Here is a 23,857-nt window from a genome sequence, read left to right as displayed (position 1 = left end):
CACGCCACTCGGAAGCAGGAGCAGGCCGAGCCCCGGCTCTGTGCCCCCCGCCCGGCTCTAGGGCAGCGGATGCCACCCCGAGGAAGGATTCGCGGTTCTTCCAAGCTAACGGTTTCCATGTCTCCCCGCTTCCTCGGTATTGGCCTCGGAGCTCAAGTCAAGCAACCGCAGAGATCGCTCGGTCACCGCTCCAGCCCGGCATAGAAGGACTCCCGCCCGCCGGGGGGCTCGCGCCGACGTCACTTCCGGCGCGCCCGCCCGCCCGCGAAGAGGCGCCGGGCTCGAGGTCGCGCTCCGAGTGTGTGGCTACCGAGGACGCGCGGTGCCGGGGGCGCGCCTGGAGGGCGGGCTCGGGAAGGGGGAGTGTCTGCGCGCCGCCGCCACCGCCACAGTCTCTGTCGCTGCCCGGGAGCTCTCCGCATCTCTCTCCCCGACACCCGGCTGCTCCGCGCACCCTGCCGCCGTGCTCCAGGGTCTGTGGGAGCTGAGCAAAAGCGGGAGTTGCTGCAGACTGCGGGGCGGCGGGACGGCCCCGGTCCCCTCCCCTCCGTCACCCCTGCTCGCCGTCTCCCGGGTCATGGGGAACACTGCGATCGCCAAGAAAGGCAGCGAGGTGGAGAGCGGTGAGTTGAGTTGAAGACCGGGGCTGGGTTCCCGCCGGATGGGCCGCGGTGCAGCGCCCCGGGCCAGAGTCCTCCAAGGCCGCGAGGCACCGGCCAGGCCTGGCAGCGGCGCCCCTAGCAGTTCCAGGGGCCCCGGAGACCGGCCGCCTTCTTCTCTGTCCCCTCCCCCACTAAGGCCTGGGGGTGAGGGCCAAGCGCCGGGGCTCTTTGGAAAGAGGGAGGGCGGACAGAGCGATCCCAGTGATTCCCTTTCTTACTAGAGCGAGGAGAACTGCCGCGGTCTGGAACGCTTCCCCAAATATGGTCCTTGGAAAGAAGTCCCTTTTGTGATCGCACCCTTTGGCTCTTTCTCCCTTCTCCCAGCGCCCCCAACACCCTGGCCCTCTTTTAGGGAGCTACAGGTAGTGCTTTTGGGTTGAGTTGGCTCTTTTTCTTTCATCTCCTGGATCCATCCCAATCTTACCACAAGGTGAGTGCTGGTGTAGGTCTCCAAAGGTGACGTTAACCCTCGGTGTTGAAGGATCTTTCTTAAATCCTGTTGATTAGAGCTGACAACCATAAACACAAGCAGCAACTTTATTCACTTGAGAAAAAAAAAAAAAGTTAGGTTTGCTTTTACTCTAGACATCCAGGAATGTGTCAGGGTGCCTGTAAAACTTAAAGGTCTTTCGGAGTTGAAATGCTTCCAGACAGGGTTGGTTGGTTTCTTTTGAGAGCAAGCATTCAATGCAAGCATTCAGTACTTTACAACAAATCTCAAGACAAAAAGATTGTGGAAATTGAATTTCTGTTTGGCAATATGGTTTTATATATAAACACACACACACAATGTGTGTGTGTATGTATAGTGTAATAGGTTGTGAAGGAAAAATTGTGTGCCATTATAGGGTTCAATAGGTTTTATAATTCAGAATAATTAAAGGTACTTGCTGTTTGTTACATTGCCATAGGTAAATGGCGTCTCAGCACTTGAAGTAAGCCTGACAATTAGTTCATGTTTATGTAAATAATATCTCCCATTGTGTCTGTGTTTATAACAGAAGAATGAAGCTAACCTTATAATTATCTTGAAACAAGCAGCTTTTGGTCTATATGAATAAAGCAGAATTGAATTGACTGAAGAGGGTCTAGCTATTCATTTTATGTAATGTAAAAAACAAAGTCAGATTTTATGGTTTATATTTCATCAATAAGGTTTGTTCCAGAAAGTTACATGAGCAGCGTACAAACTGTTAATGAGCATGTGACACGGAGACTTTGAAAAGCCAATGTAGAAGTAGGATTTCCATGTTCTTTATTAATTGTGCAAATGTGGTGCCTAATTGTACTGATTCACAAAGGATGAAGAATGACAAAGTTTTATGCCCACTTCACATTGCTATTTCTCTTTATCTTTTATACAATGTGTATAATTATGTTATGAAAATGTGCTTGATAGTTAAATCAGCCCAATGATTTTCTTAGCAAGTGCTTATACAGTTCTTGTATCTTTAATGGTAGTCCTCTCTCCTGTTATCTATACATTTCTGCTGTTAAGCTTCCAAACCAGTTTTCCCCTAGATAGTGTTAATTTAAACTGGTAGCTATGACAAAATCTTGTGTAAGTTTATTAATAGAAACTGAAGATCATTATACAAGTTTGAAAAAATGTGGAGTGTCAAACTAAATAGCAAATATTATGTCATAGGAAGATCATATGAGACTTGTGGATTGGCTTTTGTGGTTTCCTTTGGAGCAACATTAGCTGATGTGTATTGGTGTTCTTGTGTAGCGAAGAAATTGTGTTATATTTTAAAGCTTAATGACAGAACACGTCTGATCATTACGTACCTCACTGTTCTGTGTATTTTTCAAATGAATTACTCTTAAAATTTTGTGGCTCAAAATTTGAATGTAATTATTTAAATTTTTCTTGATACACAGAATAAACTTTTAGAAATATACATGATCTTAAGAGTTCAGTCTATGCATTCATCCCGTCTCAAGGCTCAAGTGCTAGACCTCGAGGGTTGTGGTCCTATTATTAACAGTAAAGCACAGCTCTGATGCTCTGACTGCATCCTGCATTAATAATTAATTAATTAAATAATTAATCCATCTTCTTTCAGAATATGTACCAGGTGTTTGGAGTTTAGTTTTGGACCCTGTGCATAAAACATTAAAATTTTACTATCTAGTGTCAGCTGAAAGGTAAAATGTAAGCACTAACATTCTGAAAGTAAAATTAGAACTCAGAAAATTATCAGTAGGGAAGTATTTGATTTGAAGAGCTAATTAAAGATATGAAGGTAAGATTTTCAGTTTGACGAGGAATAAGCCTCCCACAGACAGGTAATTCTAGAGCTTAGTTCTAAAAATACTCCCAAAGAATGAAGCTGGGCATAAAGATAAATGAGAAGGGATTATTTTGGTGTTTCGTTTTGTTGGCTTTTTTGTTTGTTTGTTTGTTTGTTTGTTTTAGCTTTGACTATCTGGGGGCTTGTGTTGCACTCATTAAAACCTTCCCCCTATACTCACAAAATTAAAGGACTCCATTCTGATCTCCACAACTTCTACAGATAAATTAATTTGAGTTCCTTAGAGAATTGGGGTGTTTCAAAGAACAACTTTTGCCATTATATATTTCTCCTATGTGTTTTTAAAATTACTCTTGAAATAAATGCCTTTCAAAATTTGAGTGTAGTTATTTAAACATCAGTTAATACACAGAACCATAAATGTTTAGAAACAGAAGGCCTAGAGACTCAGAGATGTTTTCAGTCCTTGTAATTCAAGACTGTTTTAATTTGAATTAATTATGTTACTCACATACCTTAATAATACAAAACCACATGCTTTTCTTTTAATCTGGGAGGTGTTTCTTTGAATCTGGGAGGCATAGGAAGTTTAAGTGAGTAGTAGTGCCATTGTGAGACTTTGCCTCAAAAGAAAGAGGAAGAGAAAAAAGACCTTGAAAGTCAATAGAAGTTGATCAGAGAAAGTCATTAAAGGAGCAGGTTCAACAAATGCAAACTTCTTAACATTTTTTGAGAACTAGTGAATGTCTATTTCTCTAGGTGCTTTGCACTGTCATACATATCTTTTCAAATCCTATGGAGTGGTTCCAGTATTCTGTCATTTTCAAAAAATGGGTAAAGAAATGATGTATAACTTGTTTAAGGCTGCATAGTAGCTGATAAAGGAGTGACATTTGAACTTAGGCAAGCTGATCTCAGAACCTGTGATCCCAAGGGGTTATGCTGAGCAATCTGAGTATCCAGTGCAAAGTCAAGTTCAGGACCCACAGAACAGCTCACACTTTGTTTCAATTTATCAGTTATATCACATTGTGACTGCTTTCAATAGTGACTTTATTTGGATCTTCTAACTGTCTAAAATAAGAGAGATTATCTTTCCTGCCCCATTCTCTGGATTCATGTCATCATCTGTAAAATGAAGGGCTAAATTACCTTGTAGGTATTTCATTTTCCATGTGGTAAAAATTCTGAATTAACCATATATAACTTTATACCCTTAGATCCTTCATTGCTGTATGTTTGTTTATTATTCATTTCTAAATGTGTACCTTACATTCCTGTTAGGTAGCAAGCCAAAAAGTCATTTGAAGTTACATTGCTATTATTAATGTGTTTAGAATTTTGCATCTTACTATTATTTCAAATGGTTCTATCTAATCCAGCTCCTATGATGATAGGCATGCTCTCCACTTACAATGCTAAGTGAAGTGGTTTCTACCCAGATGCAGCTACTGCAAACTTAAAATGCAGCTGCTGCCTCTGAAGAACTGAGATTTTACCTTGTACCTATCTAGTTGGTGTTTGGTGTATTGACAGGCCATGCTTTTGACAGAGCTGTCTTTACATATAATAAAAATGCTATCCCTTCTTTCTCTAATTTTGGTAATTTGGTAATCATGAGTGTATTTAGAGGAACAAAATTCTAGACTTATGTTTTCCTCAAAACTGTCAACATTTCTTCTAAGTAACAATTTATAAAGTTGGTGAACAAAGTTTAGTAATTTGTATATACTCATGGAGTTCCTTGAAGTTCCTTTTGTTGGTACTTAGTAATAAATATAAGAGTGCTGTGGGATGGTCTGTATGTCAAGTGTGTTGCTGATTGGTCAGTAAATAAATCACTGATTGGCCGGTGGCTAGGCAGGAAGTATAGGCGGGACAAGGAGGAGAATAAAGCTGGGAAGTAGAAGGCTGAGTCAGAGAGACACTGCCAGCTGCCACGATGACAAGCAGCATGTGAAGATGCCGGTAAGCCACGAGCCATGTGGCAAGGTATAGATTTATGGAAATGGATTAATTTAAGCTGTAAGAACAGTTAGCAAGAAGCCTGCCATGGCCATACAGTTTGTAACCAATATAAGTCTCTAAGTTTACTTGGTCAGGTCTGAGTGGCTGTGGGACTGGCGGGTGACAGAGATTTGTCCTGACTGTGGGCCAGGCAGGAAAACTCTAGCTACAAAAGTATACTTAAGTTGAAAAACTTGTCTAGGATCAAATGTTGACAAGAAATGAATTTAGTATTCTCCTGCATCTTGCTTATGTCTTAGAATTTTTTATTTATCAGATCGATTTTTAAAGGATAATTAGAAGCAGATTCTCAGTATATTGTCAGAGGTATTTGGGAATAGTCTTGGGTTTGAAGAAAAAGTCAAAATATCGAACTCAATTTTGATTGATAACACATATGATCTCATTTAGTTCTTGATTTTTTTTTTTTTTTTGGTTTTTCGAGACAGGGTTTCTCTGTGTAGTTTTGCGCCTTTCCTGGAACTCACTTGGTAGTCCAGGCTGGCCTCGAACTCACAGAGATCCACCTGCCTCTGCCTCCCGAGTGCTGGGATTAAAGGCGTGCACCACCACCGCCCGGCCTAGTTCTTGATTTTTAACTTTGCATGGATTACTGTTCAACACTACCTCCTGTTTGGGAATCATTTTTCCTGTTCTGTGAAGGCTCCTCTCACAGGACATAGACAGATTGTTGTTGCCTTTGCTGGCAGCAGGATAAATGGGAAGCATGAAAGCCAGCTTAAAAAAGTCAGCCATGGCGGAGAGGCAGAGGCAGCCCTGGAGAAGAGTGTAGGTAAGCCAGAGTAGCTGTTAGAAAAGTCGGCCATGGCGGAGAGGCAGAGGCAGCCCTAGAGAAGAGTGTGGGTAAGCCAGAGTAGCTGTTAAGATCCTCACAGACAGTTACAAGTTAACCACAGTTAATTCTGATACTTAATTGAATTAACAAAATAAAGTAATTATTATAATTTATACGATTAAGAACATAGGCAGAGACTAATAAATGCTAGCATAGATTAGTGGCCAAATTTCCTCAGGTAAATGTATCATAAATTGCAGTGAAAACTTATTTTAAATAGAAAAATATAGAATTTATAGATGATAAATATATGTACATCAGTACTGTATTATTTACAACATTTAATCTTTCTTTAAAAACATACTTCTTCTAGGGCTGGAGAGTCAGCTCAGTGGATGAAATGTTTAGTCATGCAAGCATGAGGATCTGAGTTCAAATCACCAGAACTCATGGGAGGCCAGGCACAGTAGTGTAATTTCAGTTCTTTATGGTGAGAGGGGAGTGGGGGCAAGACAGGAAAACCCTGGAAGCTTCAGCTTATCTGGTGTACTCTGCTGCAAACAATAGAGACTCTCGGTCCAACAAGGTTGTTGAAGACTAACAGCTGTTTCCCTTTGATCCTTATATATGTAGCCAGACTCACATACATATCACATTCATGTACATTCCTCCAACAGAAGTGGTGGCACACACCTGTAATACCAGTAATAGATAGACTGGGGCAGGAGAATCATGAATTAAAGGCTAGCCTGCCTTATATCATGAGAAACCTGAACACAGACATAAAACACTGTATATAATATTTTCCCTTATCCTTCCATTCATTTATTCAGTACACAGAGGTGAGCCAATATGTGTTAGAGTATATGTAAGTATAAGGATTGGTTATATTCTCAAAAAGAAAAACATAAAGCAACAATAAAAATATTATTCATAAAAGATTAGTAGGGGAGCCAAGAGAAGGAATGGTCTCTTCCACTGGGATGAGGTAGATGAGATTCAAAAAAGACTTTCTAAGAGATGGACCTGTAGTGGGATACTGAAAATGAGAAACATCCACCAGAGGAAGTATAGGAGCAATTCGAAGGAGAGGAAGAGCATAATGTCAAGTTTAGGAAGTAAATTGTTATAACTAAATGGTAGTTTATGTATGGGCTTGGTGATAGAGGTTGTCTAAGGAAAGAACTGAAGAAAGGACAGAGGCCATCTCATGGGAAGACTCAGAATGGGATCCTAAAAACAACTGTTATAGACTTTGAAGTCAAGGAGGGAGAGAGATGTGATACAATGTGGGTTTTCAAAATAAATGGTTGGCCTTGATTTGGTCATTTAGCTCCGGTGTCCTTTAGTGTGTTTTAGTATATGGGATGCAGGCAATGAGTTACTTTATGAAAGACAGTATTTTGTCATAAATTAGATTGACTGTTCTATGTTTAAGCAAATGGTTTTGGGAGTTAGATTTGGGATTCTTCTAAAAACAGAAAAGCACCAATTGAATTTACTGCACTAGCTTAGTTGAAATCCAATATAGATGCCATGTCTTATTGGGCTTGCTACAGCAAGCTAGGAATGTCACATTTTATGGTCATGTTCCAGATTCACATGCTGACTCTTTTGGTGACTTCTGAAATTTTTGTTTTCTTTTAAGGCAATTGTTGAATTTCAGTCTGAACGTTTATGGTAAACCTGACTTTTCTTTTTCATTTTTTTTTATTATTAAGAGATTTTTCTATTTGTGTTACCTACCAATCACAGATCCCCTCTCCTCCTTCCTCCTGCCCCTCTCAGCCTTCCCCCACAACCCACCTCCCATTCCTACCTCCTTCAAGGCAAGGTCTCCCATGGGGAGTCAGCAGAGCCTGGTACATTCAGTTGAGGCAGGTCCAGGCCCATCCTCCTTGCACCAAGGCTGTGCAAAGTGTCCCACCATAGGCACTAGGCTCCAAAGAGCCGGTTCATGCATCAGGGACAGTCCTGATCCCACTGCCTGGGAAGTCCCCTAAACAGTTCAAGCTAAACATCTGTCTTGCCTATCGAGAGGGCCTAGTCTAATACCATGGGGGCTCCTCATTTATTGGTCCACATTTCATGTGTTTGCAGTAGTTTGGCTGGAAAAACAAAAAACTCAGGATAGCTAAAAGAATCCTGTACAATAAAGCATCCTCTGGAGGTATCATGATCCCTGACTTCAAGCTCTACTATAGAGCTATAGTAATAAAAACAGCTTGGTACTGGCATAAAAACCGACATGTGGACCAATGGAATTGAATTGAAGACCCTGACATTGATCCACACACCTATGAACACCTGATTTTTGACAAAAAAGCCAAAACTGTACAATGGAAAAAAGAAAGGATCTTCAACAAATGGTGCTGGCATAATTGGATGTCAACATGCAGAAGATTGCAAACAGATCCATCTCTATTACCATGCACAAAACTCAAGTCCAAGTGGATCAAAGACCTCAACATAAATCCAGTTACACCAAACCTGATAGAAGAGAAAGTAGGAAGTAGTCTTGAATGCATTAGCAAAGGATTTCACTTCCTAAATATACCATCAATAGCATAGACACTGAGAGCAACAATTAATAAATAGGACCTCTTAAAACTGAGAAGCTCTTATAGGGCAAAGGACACGGTCAGTGAGACAAAATGACAGCCTACAGAATGGGAAAAGATCTCCACCAACCCCACATCTGGCAGAGGGCTGATCTCCAAAATATATAAAGAACTCAAGAAACTAGACTTCAAAATACCTAACAGTCCAATTAAAAAATGAGCTACAGAGCTAAACAAAGAATTCTCAACAGAAGAATCTCTAATGGCCGAAAGACATTTAAGGAATTGCTCAACATCCTTAGTCATCAGGGAAATGCAAATCAAAATGACTCTGAGATACCATCTTACACCTGTCAGAATGGCTAAGATCAAAAACACTGAAGACAGCTTCTGTTGGAGAGGATGTGGAGCAAGGGGAACACTCCTCCACTGTTTGTGAGAGTGCAAACTTGTACAGCCACTTTGGAAATCAGTATGGCAGTTTCTCAGAAAATTGGGAATCAACCTTCCTCCAGACCCAGCTATACCACTCTTGGGCATATACCCAAGGAATGCTCAACTATGTTCATAGCAGCATTATTCATAATAGCCAGAACCTGGAAACAATCTAAGTGCCCCTCAACTGAAGAATGGATTAAAAAAATGTGGTACATATACACAATAGAGTACTATTCAGCAAACTTGTCTTTTCTATGTAGATTTCATCCTTAAAAATTAAGACAGTGTTTGAGGTTTATACTAATTTATGGTCTCACTTTATCAAATTTGTCGTTATTTTTTAGTAGGTGCCCAGGGAGGGGCAGAAGACTGTGTAAGCCACAGATTTGAAAGAGTGTGCTAGTCCAGGTAGTCCATAGCTCCTTTATAGGGGCTGGCTCTGCTGGTAATGTAGCTCCTCGAATACCAGTTCAGCTTCCCTGTAGATCAGGAGTCATGTGTGTTCATAGGGGAGATTATGTTGCATCTTCAGCTGTAGTTCTGAGATAAATTACCCTGCAACTCAGACTTACACAAAAAAATACTCATATATCTGTCATTCATTCAGCATTCTCAGTCAGTACTTACTGTCTGTTTCATACCAGGCACTGTGCAAAGCATAGATGCCAATGAAAGTGAGTGTAGTGGGTAGCTAAGTGAGACTTGATTCTTGTTCACAACTGTTTATGGTAAGGTGTAGGACACACGGGCCTGGCATTGGTACTAGGGCAGAAAGGAAGCCTGGGAGTTTATAGAGGGAAGAGTGCAGAATTCCTGAGTAGTCTGCAGTTGTCTGTTGAGTTCTGGTTTAAAATGTAACACCTGTGTTTGCAGCACTCCAGCTACCTTGTTTCCCGGTGGTTTTCTTTACTGGACAGTGTGATCTGTGGGGCATAAACAGTATCTGTCAGTAAGTATGCTTTTAAATACAAATCTATTTTATTTTAAATAAAAAGATTTACACAGCTTTCCCTTACAAACAAACTAATTAACTGGATTGCTGAGCAAAAGCAAAGCTGAAGCAAGACTCCTTTCTGTTTTGATTTGTATTTGAGGGCATGTAGAAAGACACTACTTAAAACAACAACAAAAACCAAAAAAAAAAAAAAAAAAAACTTGACATAAAGGCCGGGCGGTGGTGGCGCACGCCTTTAATCCCAGCACTCGGGAGGCAGAGCCAGGCGGATCTCTGTGAGTTCCAGGCCAGCCTGGGCTACCAAGTGAGTCCCAGGAAAGGCGCAAAACTACACAGAGAAACCCTGTCTCGAAAAACCAAAAAAAAAAAAAAAAAAAAAAACCAAAAAAAAAAAAAAACACAAAAAAAAACAACAACAACAACAAAAACCTGTGACCTTCCCTGAGGCCTATTATAGAAGTGTAAGCAGTGTAAATGAAGCCACCATTACCGGGTTATTATAGGGTTGTTATAGGTCATACCATGCTACCTCTACATTCTGAGATTACACACATACCTACCAATATACTTGGGAAGGTTGCTATAACATAGTTGCATGTGAGTCTGTGGCAGGCAGGTTGATGGAGGAAGAGTAATTTGGAATGAGTTTTACAGCCAGTTTAGAAGAAAGCACTAGCATCCTCAAAATTACCATGTTATGATCAAAAGACACTGCCCAGGAGTCCTCCTTTTCACTTTGGTTCATTTCAGCTTTGTGAGTGCATAGCTGTTTGAGCCATCTGCTTATAGAGCAACCCTACCAGAGAGCATTAACGCACAGATACCCATCCCTTAAACGTCTGCATTATCTACACCATATTTTGAATATTGAATAGAAACACAAATGGGCAAAAGTCTTCTGAAACTGCCAACATCTGTAGCTACAGTGGAACTAGATGGGAAGAGACAGCGAGAGAATGAAAGTAAGCAAATATTCATGTGCAGGGGATGTGGTTCAAGCCTCTGGACTTAAAAACAAGTCCCCACAGAAGCTGCTGCCATGGAATTTCCAGGAAACTTACTGTGCATCCCAATATGGACCACAAAAGTCCTAATCCAAATATCTGAAAACTACCATTATGGGATACTATAAATCAGTGGTTCTCAACCTTCCTAATGCTGTGATCCTTTAATACAGTTCCTCATGTTGTGGTGACCCCCAACCATAAAATTATTTCATTGCTACTTCATAACTGCATTTGCTTCTGTGAGGAATTGTAATGTAAATATCTGATATGCAGGATATCTGGTATGCAACCCCCAACATGGTCAGGTCCTAAAGGTTAAAAGCTGCTGCTATCAATGCTCACAGCAGTCAGAAGGAAAAGGAGGAATGTCATCCACTACACAAACTAGTTTGTAGTGTAGCGTCCTTAGCAGCTAAGGGATCAGTAAAAGCCACGGAAGTGCCAGAAGTACTAAAAAGTGCTAAACAGATGATGTGTACAAAACAGTTACAGGACTTCATGGCTAGGAAGTTTTCTAGACAATGAAATGACTTAATAGATTGGTTTAACATTACATGTAGCAGATTTTTTTAGTATTTACACATATTTATCACATACAGTGATAACAAAATTACAAGGCAGAGAACAAACACAAAATCAAGACTTCACTGTAGTTTCAACAGCATCTATCCTTCAATGCTAAAAGATGTTAACTTTTCTTTAAATGGCTCTCTTCAGTTTATTGCATGATAGACTAGTCCATGTTAAAAGTAGACTCCAAATGGTTACATTACACAAGCTGTGAGAGTTTTAAACCCGTGGCAAGTGACAGAAGGGAAAATTTACTCATTACAAGAAAATCCTCACTTAAGCATCAGAGTGCTACAGGCACGTGAAACCCGTGTACAGCCAGCTGGGCATCCTTAGCCTGCCCAGTCTATCAGGAGCTGACATATGTTTTTAATCTGGTCACCCCGAAGTTGATTTACATTTCTGAAGATGCTCAATCACAGTACCATTGCAGGCAAATTTCTTCTTAAACGCCTTCACTAGTTTCTTTTTATTGTAATCATCATCAATCCCTTGGTCAGTATTGAAATCTTCCTGATGTTTCTTACATGGACATAATCCTCAGTGCCAGCAGGAAGCAGGTCATCACCCTTACTTGCATCAACAAAGGCATTGAAAGAGGAGCTTCTGGATAGTGGATGTACCACATGATTCCTTTTCCTTGGTGGAAACAGCCTGCAGAAGGCTGCTGTGGAGAAGGGGGTGGGCACAGCATCAGCAAGCATGTGGACTCAAGTGGAAGGCAGGTGAGTTCTAGGAAACGTAGACCTGTTAATTTCATTAACTAGGACACTGTCACTCATTGTTTATAATCACTTACTCATTGTATGATCATACCATGTTGAATTCTGTTCTTTTACATACTGGAGATACCTACACAGTCAGCTTTCTGCACTCTGATTTTAAAAAGCTCCTTGGTAGTTTGGACTTCATTAAAATCACTTATTGAATCCTATACCTCTATATGACTAAAATTGCCATCTTCATCATGTGGAACCAGAATCCAGCTACCAAAGCTGTAGGTGGATGATTGTGATTGTGGATTGTGATGAACTTCCACTCTGACCTCCAATAACTGTTCTAGAAGCTTTTACGCTGAAACTTGTGGCTTTCAGTCCCTGCTACAGTAGTTTGCATCCTGTCTTCATTTTAGAATAATTAGTAGAGGAGCCATTGATGTTAATCTTTCACATGGCTCTTAAAGCCCTGTCACAAATCCTGTCTGAGAGTCATGGCTCCATCTGCATCATCATGGCTCCATCTGCATCCTCTGGCTGGGGAGATGCTCACTTGCTTCCTTCTGTAAGTGATCAAACTTAAAGGAGATTTTGTTTTATAGAGGTAAACTCTGAGATTGCACACATCACTGTGCTCTGTCATCCAAGCCTGCTCTGCATTTTCCCTCTATCTTCATGAGTATTAACTGACCCATGTTATACTAGGCATGTGTGCCCTTTTCAGGGGAGATTGTCATTATTAAGTAGGAGCTAGACATTGGCTACTTCATATTTCATTAATCTCTGGGAGTGCATGGGTGATGAGTCTAGCAACTGTGCCTACAGTTCTTGAGGGATGGAGTCCCTCATGGTGGGAAAGGCATGGTATGGCTAGAGGTCCAGAAAAATGGCTGATGACAATTTCATCCATACAGGAAGTGGAGAGCTTGTTTAGTGTTTTGACTCCAGGGTGTGCTAGGGTTGTTGGCTCATGTTATGGTGAAAACTAAAATCATGCATGGTTTAATGGGTAACAGAAATACAAAATTCAGGGGCTGGAGAGCTTGCTCAGTGGTTAAGAGCACTTGTGCTCTTGCAGAGGACTTGGGTTCAATTCCTAGCACCCACATACTGTCTCAGAAACATTTGTAACTTCATTTCCAGAGGGTCTGTCATCCTCATGTAGCCTCCACAGGCACCCGGCATGCATATGGTGCACAGACATTCATGCATGCAAAACACCCATGTACATACAACTTTTAAATTAAATTCTATTTTGGAAATGTTTATAACTCCCACCTGTTACCCCCCACCCATTGGGGGGTACTCTACTACATTGACCATTTGGGGATAATAGCTACTTTACCTGATGTGATTGCCTTTCTTTGGTACTGAGCAGTTTAATGTATCAAAGCCATATCACTTCTTTTAAAGGTGTGTGTGTGTGTGTGTGTGTGTGTGTGTGTGTGTGTGTGTGTGTGCAGGTGCCTGTGAAGCCCAAAAGTGTCAGATCCCTCTAGAGCTGGAGTTACAGGCAGTCTTGAAATGGATGGTTATCCACACAGAATTTGAAACCACTCAAATGAATGCAGGCCTTAAGAACTGAAGAGATTGTGAGATGTCCATGCTTAACTCTTACAAACTTTTAACCAGTAAGCCATCTCTCCAGACCCCAAATTAACAACACTTGAATTGGGAGAAGAAAATTGGTCTTAGGGAGGTAGGTAGATACTGGATTAGAACAATTGTTGCCTTTTGAAAACTCCTTCATTTTAGGCATCCATCACCCATCTGTACTACGGCTACCTCTTGTTGCTGTTATTTTAATCTTTGTCTTGCTTGCAGATTCTCATTTACCAAAAGCATGGACATCTCACAATCTCTTCAGTTCTTAAGGCCTGCATTCATTTGAGTGGCTTTAAATTCTGTGTGGATAACCATCCATCATCATTAGGTCTCACAAATCTGGCTTTGTTATCTGTAACCTCCTTCTTTGTCATAATTTGGATACCTCATCTCGTCAAGAACCTTGTCATATTCATGAACTGCTCCCTGATTGCCTGTCTGTGTAGCTATCATTCTCTGAACACAGTGCCTTCTTTCTGATTGCCTTTAAAAGGCTCTTACCTACTCATCCACTAGGCCTCGCACTTCATTTTCCTTCTTAACCAGTCGTGATAACAGGGTACCCAAAAGCCTTTGCAATTCTTTTTATCATATCTGTTTGATAAAACCCAACTCTGAGAGACTCAGCTATCCTCCTTCTCCATGCTGTCAGCCAAGAGTTGAGCACTTGAGAAAGCCATGCAGAAGGGTGCTGTAAATCCATTGTCATCTTCAAGTGGGCTGTCGGCATAATGACTCTTTACCGCAGTCCCTGAACTACTCTCTCATTCTTCATGGCTTCTGTTTCAGTCTTCTGTCTGCCTTTTTCACTGTCTTCCTCTTCTAGTAATAATCATGTCTCATATGTCACTGTGAAAATCAGATACCAGATGGGAAGTCACGTATGTTCATAAGGGAGAATATGTTTCATCTTCTGCTTGAAGTTCTGAGATATTTTATACTGACCTATCTAGGAATCTTGGTAATTCTGTTAATTATAAGTTGTGTGTGTGTGTGTGTGTGTGTGTGTGTGTGTGTTTGTAGCATTAGATTATTTTTATTGTTACTGTTGCTGTGACAGAATACCTGAGAACTTCCAAGGAGGAAAGATTCATTTTGCGTCATGGTGTCAGATGTGGTAGGACAAAAGTTCACCTTGTGGTAGCCCAAAAGCAGAAGGCTATAGGAAGGCTCAGGATCTCAATGTCCTTTCAAGAGTGTTCCTCTAATGACACCTTTATCTGATTAAAGAAGGTCTATTCTTTGTCTGACCTACACAAATTGTATATTGTGTATCTATCATATAATATATGTATATAATCTCATATACACATGTGAGTATACAATATTATTACTTACATGTATAAGAATCTGTACATATATAATAGAGAATGGGTGGCCTAGTTAGCTTCAGCTGTCAGACATAGCCAATCATTGGGGGATTGCTCATATCCGATTGTCTTGTGGCTTATTTGTAGAAGATTGTCTTGATAGATGATTGATTGCTGTGAGGGTCCAGCCTCACAAGGTGGCAGCATCCCTGAGCAGATGGAGCGGCGCCATAAGAAAGCTGGCAGCGCACAGCCAGAGAGCAAGCCTGCAAGTAGTATCCTCCATGATTCTTGCCTGTAGAGCCATGCCTTGAGTGCCTCTCCTACGTCCCTCAGTGGTGGACTGTGGCCTGCAAGTGTGAGCCTGTAAGCCATTGCTTTCCAAGTCGCCTTTGGTCACGGTGTTTACATAGCAACAGAAAACAAATTAGAACACTGGAGAATCTATTCAAAGTTACTTTTACAGCTATGAGTTTTGAATGTTAAACCAATATTTCACATCTAGGAAAAGCTCAGCTTAGTTGGGAAATACCATTTTGCATCATTTATGTAGAAGTGAGTTTAGTTTGCTGAAGTTTTCCTATATATTTAGATTTTTATGACATTTTCTTTGACTAATGTCTTCTAATATTTTGTTTTCAAATGTTTGTGGGGTTTTTTTTTAGTTTAATTTCATTGAGATGAGAATGTATTTTGAAAGACTTTCATTCTTAAAATTTTTGGACTTGACATATGAGCCACTATATAGGGTATAATTATTTCTGGTAAATATCCTGTTGATTTTGAAGAATATATTTGCTGTACTTCCTGCTTACATTCTTCTCCCAATCCTCAAACATCGCACAGTTTTAGACAAAGTTGGTCACTATGTGGATCAGTATTATTTATTTTTATTGATTATCTTTTAATCTGTTAGTTATAGTTAGACATTTGAAGTATCTCACTGGGTCTGTGTGTTTCCTGCCAGTGTGCCAAATTTCATTTTAAATACATAAATTCTGTACTTTAACATGGTGATTTTAGGATTTTTTTCTATGATAGTTATTTGGTGTCTTTATAAACTTCCTTCTTGAGTTTGTCAGGCATTAGTTTTGTTCATCCATTAATTCTTACTAGCATATAGATGACACACTTTTCCTAATAATCTTTAAGCATCTCAATACTTATGTGTAAGGACTTTGCTAGAATAATTGAGGTTTTGCTAATCACCTCTAACAATTTTGTTTTCTGCTTAGTTTCTTTATAGACTGAGGTATCCGCTAATGTATTTGGTTTTCTGCTTGTCACTTGTTTCTGTGGTTTTTGTCATACAGATCATTTTCTCACTTTGTTTCAGATCTTCCTGTTCAACACTTTGTGTTCACTTGTTGGTTTTAAGTTGTGCTCTTCTCAGTTTCTCTAGACATTATATTTGTCCATGACTTAATACACTGTAATGTAAGACTATTACTTTATAAATTCCAATAAGTATTAAGAGCTATGTCACACTGTTGGTCACCCATTTCTAGAATGTATTTTAATTCTACATATAATTAGAATTCCATCATTATTATGGTTATTCTTTGCCATTAACTGTTTGGATACTGAGGATAAAACCTGTAATAACATACATTGGTCCCTCTGGTCTGTTTCCGAGCAGCAACTGTCTGTCAAGGTCACTGAGCAGCAGAAGATACTGGCAGTGACCACAGCAGGAAGATCTGGGCTCTGCCGGACAGATCTTAGGGTCACTGTGTTTTATCAGTAGGGTGCAATGTCAGTGGTCTTGAGTCTAACACTAGTTTGCGGCCATTTTTGACATCTTTGCTGCCCTCTTTTGTTCATTATTCACAACGTGATCTGTTGGTTAGGTTTGCTCATGAGTGATTTCAAACCATCCATAACACTCATTTCTTTGATTGAAGAAAGTGACGTAGGCTTTTTTTCCCCTCATAACTTAAAAATAAACTTATAAACAGAAAGCAGTTAATACATATAAAAGTAGAATAATGTAAATTATTCTTGGTTTTGGAATTAGGGTTTTGTTGTTATTATTTTTTATTTCAAGTTGTGAAAGCTTACTCAAAAGGACTGAAGCAGACGGTGTAATCCTGTCACTAGGGAGACAGGAGGCAAGGGGACCACAAGTTCAAGGTCAAGTGAAGTTACATAATAAGATCTTGTCTCAAAAAAAGAAAAGAAAAGAAAGAAAAAATAATTCTCAGTAATTTGAGAGCAAAAGTAGTAAGATTGACTTTAGGACTTTATCAATGTCCAGAATCTCAAATACTATAATTATACTTTGTCTGTCTTTGTCTCTGCTTCTGTCACCTTTGTCTTAAAATACTAATGTGACCTTTTCCGTTACTCAGAAAGTAGAGCTAAAGTAACTCACACACTGTGTCTGCTAATAGGAGTTCTGCTGATAGTATAGAAGTGCTCATACTAGGTGGCTTAATTTGTATCTCAAACTTTAGCAATAGAGTCCAGGAAATGTACTTTATAGCTTTCCCTCTTCTACCATCACAGGGGAAGGGAAAGGTGTGGGGCATTCACTGTATGCTCCACCTCAGGCATGCTGCCATTGTTCATATAAATGAAAACACAGCTTTGAACCAAAAAGAGACACCCCAGAAACCATCCGTCCCTTTTGTCAGTCCCTAGATATTTGTTCATGTCATTTCCTCGTGATACTCACCATGATTTCTTGCAGTTCTGGTAAGTTGAAGCTTCCATAATCATACCTTATGTAAAATTATTGAGGGAAGCAGAAAAGGACCTTGGTGTTTATATAAACAAGCAAATATGTACATACACGCAAAACTGAGAAAGTACTATTTATAGGTAGCTAATATAGTCATCTTGTTTGGGAATTGCTGTTATATTTATAACTTTATCATTGATCCTATGTTCCCACCAACAGTGTATAAGATAGAATGGGTGCTTTGCCATAGTAGTTCAAACAGTTACTCTTAAATCATCGAGAATTTGGTAGTGTTTCCTGATAAATCCATGTTAAGCTGAAAATATTTTAAGTAAGAATGTGTTGAGCACAATGATCACTTAGCAACACAGTGTATGAGTATCATGTGGTGGATTGGAAGCAGGACCTCACTTCCATTGCCCAGCATCTCAAGAACGTATCTTAATGTATATTGCCAGCCTGGAAAACAATGAAAATTCAAAATTTTAAAATATCAGTTTCTACTGAGTATGTGTTACTTTTACACCCTTATAATTTGTACCTTGATAAATCAAGGGTCATCCTATTGGACTGCTGAATTCATCTGTTTTTGTCATCAATATGGAAATTACCAGATGATACTCTCAAGGTTGCATGGATCTACAGCATGCTGCACATCTGCATTTTATAGCAGGAGATGGTGCCTCACTGCTGAGTCACCCAAAGATAGGACCCCCTCTAGCCTACAATTTCAGTAAAGTGAGGCATCCAGAACACCCAGGTGGCACTCTCAACTTTGTGTTAAGGAATTTATTATGTCTCCGTGATAGAAGCCATCTCTTCCGAGGACTCAGCTTTATAAAACATCAGAGCGCATAATTACAGAGCAGAAAACACTTTTTTCAGTGGATAAGTATATTTGGTGCTATATTCCAGTGACTCTAACATGCATAATTTTTTTAGCCTTAGGTGTTTTGGTATTAGACTGCTTTCTAAACCTCATAGTTTCATAGATATGGTCAACCAGGCATCTGTGACAGACTTGTCATTGTTGTATGCACAAATACTGAATCAGTATCCACAGCTAGGAAAAGAACATAGGAAGTGCTAATAAAGCCGTGCAAGAAAAACTTCAGCAAAAAAAGAAAAAAGAAAAGAAAAGAAAAAAACTTTAGCACTGAATGTTTATAATAGTTTTATGTCGTAAAAGATAATAAATAATGATGTAAAAACTTAGTAAACAGAATGATTCAAAATTAGATTCTGAATGTAAAGGGATTTGGGGAATTCTTGAGTATTTTTGTTGAATATTTTTTCATTGTATATTCTAGAGCAATATAAAAAGTTATATCAACGTCTAAAGAGTTCTCAGTAACTGACTATAATATTGGAATTAATAAATCACACCATGGTTAAATCACTAGACTCTGTTTTCTCTTAGCAGTGCATGAAGTAATAATTCTTAGAATTTCCAATCGTAACTTTAGTGATAGAGTGCCATTTCCATCTCCACCCTGTAGTCCCCAGATATATTTTTGCATTTGAAGAAACATCACTATTTTCTGGTCCTTGGTAAGTTTCTTTCTTATGTGAGTTTTAAGATTTTAGAGCATGCCAGGATTTTTTGGTAATAACTTGTTTTAAATTAATTTTGAATTATAGTGTTCATTAATCCTTATCTTTGTTGTTCTACTGACCATTGAGGTTTGTGTGTCTTTGTCATTGTTAATCATCTGTGTCTGTTATCAAAAGATATAAAGATGTTGTTCTAACATGTTCATATTATTTTTCTTAAATTGACTATGTAACCAAGTGTGTATTCTGTTTGGAATTTTGCCCTACTTAATACTTTGATATGATCTGCAGACTTCTTATGATTAGCTTTTTTATGTAAGAATATTGATGGTTTATTGATCTGTGGCTCATCTTTAATAATCTGACATTTCATTGTGTTTTTAATTTAAACTTTTATTTGAGTGTTTTAATATGTAAATTATACTCATGCACATTCAAATTAGGCCTTGGTAACTTATACTTTTCATCAGCAGTTCCAAAGCATCTTCTCAGTTAGAGCTCAAATAACCTCTTCCATCTCCGTTCCCCTGCAGAATGCTTTAGCTCTTCCCTTTGTACCTGAAAGAATGGACAGTGGGAAGCAGAGGAGTCCAGTTAAAGTATTGTGTGTTATCGGGAACTCCTTTCGAACATAGAGCTAGAGTTAGAGGAGACCTGAAGTTTCTTCTTCAGTTATCTCTGCACCAGTGTTTCTGTCTGCTTCCTAGAGGCAGCCTCTGCTCTGGCTGCCCTCCCTCTCTGTCTCCACATGACACATGTGTCTCTCCCTGTGACTGCAAGTGGGCCCTACCAGCTCTTTGATTCCACCACTAGGTAGAGACTGCTTTGTCTCCATGTAGTGCTTAAGTCTGATAGATTTGGTGAATCCCCTAACACAGGCCTGGCTCCTCTGGCTCTGGAGGTCACCATTGCCCTTTGGAGCCCTCATGTGAGACCTGTTGAAGCACCTGCTCCCCTAAATACTGTTGCAGACCTCACAACCACCCCTGTCTAGTTAGGGTTTCTATTGCTGTAAAAAGACACCCATGACCACAGCACCTCTTGTAAAGGAAAACATTTAATGGGGGTGGCTTACTTACAGGTAAGAGGTTTAGTTCATTCTCATCATGATGGGACATGGTGGCATGCAGGCAGACATGGTGCTGGGGAAGGAGCACATCTTGATCCCACAGGCAGCAGGAAGTGGTCTGAAACACTAGGTGTGGCTTGAGCATATATGAGACCTCAAAGCCCACCCCCACAGTGACACACTTCCTCCAACAAGGCCATACCTACTCCAAAAAGGCCACGCTTCTAGTAGTGCCACTCCCTATGAGCTTATGGGGTCCAGTTACATTCAAACTACCACAACCCCTCAGTAGCTCTTTCCTTCTGGACCCTTCAATCTGGCCTTCTTATGTAAACGGGCTGCTGTTGGCAGGTCTAGTTTTAAATTCTCCCAGTTTGTCTCTAGGTGGTTCCATCCCTACCTGAGAGCTGTTAGCACCCGTGTTTTATTTTCAGATGAAAAACTTACGTGAACTACTTTAATGCACACTAGTGTCTTCGATATCTGTTCATTGGTTTTCAGTCTTAGTTTTCACCTTGATGTTGTTTGCAGTTGAGCAAAAACTTCTAGTGTTCGTGTGTTCTAGGCCCTGTAGTAGGAATCAGCATGCAAAGACAGACAGTCAAGTGGTATTTGAAGAAAAATATAGTTAACCTTATTAAAACACTCAATATAAAATCAACTATTCTTAATAGTAGGAAATTTTATAAAGGATTTCACCTTGCTGTTACTCATACCCACTATCAGCCTTACCAAGCAACATATGTTAAATAGCATACATAGCATTTGTAGTAATTCTCCAAGGAATTTTTAGTGAGTTCAAAGGCAATGTTGGAATGATATGAAGGATGTGAGAGGGCCTTTTTTTTTTTTTTTAGCATTGTGTAAATAGGTTTCTGAGAGCAGGAAAATGGAGATTAGCCTTTTGATAGGATGGTCTGTGTGAGAGTTTTATAACCTGATTTGTGTACATCAAATAATATTCTTGTGTATTCCTAGCATATCATCTGGATAAGGGTCTAAAATTGTGGTTTTCATCTGTTGTTCAAACCTTGCAGAAATGACAAAAGAATTTTTGTAGATTTGAATTTTAATTCTTCATAGCCCCATTCTGCCACCTTCTGGTTGACTCCATTTCTTATACTGCTGTGAGCTAAATATCATCTTATTATTCCTATCATGGTACCAGGTTTTTTATTTGGGGGCTGAGATACTTCAGATGGGGTCAGTTTAAGGTGTAACCTCGTTCTCACTGTGAGCCTCAGAGCCTCAGACTCACTTATTTCTTGGTTGTAAAATGTGCTAGCGGTTATTGGAAGAGAATATATGGTAGCGTGTGGAGCTGTTTATAGTATAGTGTATACTCATAACTACTTTTGATGTTTCCATAATCCCAAAGTTCCTTCAGGTGTCGCCTGATATGAAAACTATGTCAAGTTGGTAGCCATTTATCACAGTCTCAATAAGAAAATAACTTGGAAATAATATAGAAATGAAAATTAGTAAAGTCATTACAGCCTTCTCCTAGAGAAACTAATGTGGTCATTTCTTGTTCGAACTTTAAAATAAAATGAGAATAAACTTAGAAAATCTTAGTGCTTTTTATCCCTAGTTTCATGGCATGTTAATGTGTTTTCACATTTCCAAAGTATTTCCAAGTTACTAAAACATTTGGGGAAAGAATTGCTGGGGGCTTAGCTTTGTGGTTAGAGAACCTACCTAGCAAATGGGTGACATAGACTCAGTCTTCAGTCTCCATCCAAAAAGGAAAGAAAACTTTTGAAAATGCTGATTATTTAAAATAAATTGAAAATAGTGGAATTCCTAGTACCCTAAAGTAGTTGAAAATATATATGCTATAGTGAGGACTAATAAATGCCTTTGGGAGCTGAACAGATAGCTCACTCTATCAAGTTTGAGGACATGGTTTCAATCCCCAGAATGAATTTTAAAAACAAAACAAACAAACAAACAAACAAAAACAGGACATGGTGATACATGCTTGTAATCCTAGCCCTGGAGAGATGGTTGGATCCCTGAGACTTAGTGGCTGGCCAGTCAGCCTAGCCTGCTGGATGGTTCTAGGCCACTGAAAGACCTTCCTGTAAGTGACACTGGAGATTATTTCTTGGCCATCACATGTACACACACATATGTGTACATGTACACACACATGTGTACACGCACACAAACTTGCACTACCAGTCAAATACCTAAGTCTACAGCTCACCCCTAGGCACATTGTCAGGAGCTCTCCTCTGCTGCCTTGTTTCACTAGTGCTACAGGGGACTGGGGAGAGAAAATTTCCTTTGGCTTCTGTTTTGGGTATTTAGAGAACCCCTCCATGGTGCTGCCTGGCCATAGTCTTGGCTATTGAGTAGGTAAATGAGCTATAGAAGTTTCTCACCAATGTGAAGGGCTTTAAAATGTTTGATGAAGATAATCCTGTGTCTGCCATAATCTGGAGTTTCAACTTTCCATACTTTATTGTTCTGATGCTAGAATCTCGTTTTCCCAACTCCTCTCACTTCACTGCATTCTTGATTGTTCCCAGGCTTGGAAATGACTTCTTGCCATGTAATTGCTCTTCTGCTTCCAATGAAGAACATTTTCCAGTTAAAAGCCAATGTGATCAGCTCAGGGCATCTGAATAATCCGTCTGTTTTAGGGTCACTTGTCAGTCACCTTAATTTCATCTGCAAAAGCTTTTTGCCAAGCATTGTAACATACTGACCGGTTCCAGGAGGTTGATGGAACTAGTGGGAAGAGTGGAACATCCTACTTTCCAGAAGTGTGCTGTTTAAATCCCAAGTATGACTTTGAATTAAAGCAAGAAATTGAATTTACAAACATGGGTTAGGAAAGGACATGTTCAGATATGGCAGATATGTTTATACTGTTGTTTTAAGTAGGTGAATTGGACTAGATGGAGGCCTGTTGCAGGTTGGTGACAATGCTTGATTATTGTGCTTGGATTTTGGAGGCCATTGGAAGTCACTTGAATTTTTCCTTGGAATGAGAGAATATTAAACAAAAGTATAAACTGTTTTTAGACTACTGTACTTCGAGATTTATTGTTGTCTGTTATACTAGGCATTAAGGAGCTGAAAAGTATAGAGTGATCATGAAAATTTTTTAGTTGAAAAGTCTCTTGCATGTTAAATAGTAATTCTTCACTAGTAACAGCATTACCTTTGTTCAGAGTGGTTGCAATAGAATTTATATAAAATTACATTTTGAAAGGATATATTTGTATAACTTGAAAAAAGAGATTTTGTTGCATATGTGTGAATATTTGTATGCATGAGTACCATGTGTGTGCCTAATTCCCACAGAGGCCAGAAGAGGGCATCAGAGTTACAGGCATTTGTGAACTGCCCTTGGGTTCTAGAAGCCAAACCTGGGTCATTTACAAGTACTTTTAACCACCTGCCCTCTCCAAGCCTATGTGTGCAACTTCCTTTACATAGTCTGTGACAAAAACATTGCCACTTGATTGGATTTCTTTTCAAAAGTATGTATGTTAATTCTACATGGAAATCATACTGAAAGTTGAGAATTTTTGATTTTTTTATTTCTAAATCAGTTATCAGTTTACTAAAAGAAAAGATGAGATTGGCTTCTAGTGTTGATTAATAAGATGAAGTAAGTTCACATCATCCTGTGTCTCCCACCAGAATACATAT

The 23,857-nt window shown here is 39.5% G+C and overlaps 1 protein-coding gene across 2 annotated transcripts in view; it reads left to right on the top strand.

Annotated features, from left to right (window-relative positions):
- Window positions 1-361: 361 nt before the first annotated feature.
- Prkacb (protein kinase cAMP-activated catalytic subunit beta) overlaps window positions 362-23,857 on the top strand; it is a 92,157-nt gene continuing 68,661 nt past the window's right edge. The window contains exon 1 of one of the 2 annotated variants that reach the window (XM_059266423.1): window positions 362-623. In XM_059266423.1, coding sequence (XP_059122406.1) covers window positions 578-623 — 46 coding nt within the window. In that variant the 5' untranslated portion in view covers window positions 362-577. Of the gene's footprint in view, window positions 624-934; window positions 1,093-23,857 lie in introns of those variants that run through there. The other variant, XM_059266424.1, reaches the window with a different exon arrangement.

The sequence above is a fragment of the Peromyscus eremicus genome, chromosome 6 (genome assembly GCF_949786415.1).
Source record: "Peromyscus eremicus chromosome 6, PerEre_H2_v1, whole genome shotgun sequence".
NCBI lineage: Eukaryota > Metazoa > Chordata > Mammalia > Rodentia > Cricetidae > Peromyscus > Peromyscus eremicus.
Note: the sequence above shows the minus strand (reverse complement) of the source record. Positions and strands in the feature narration are given on the sequence as shown.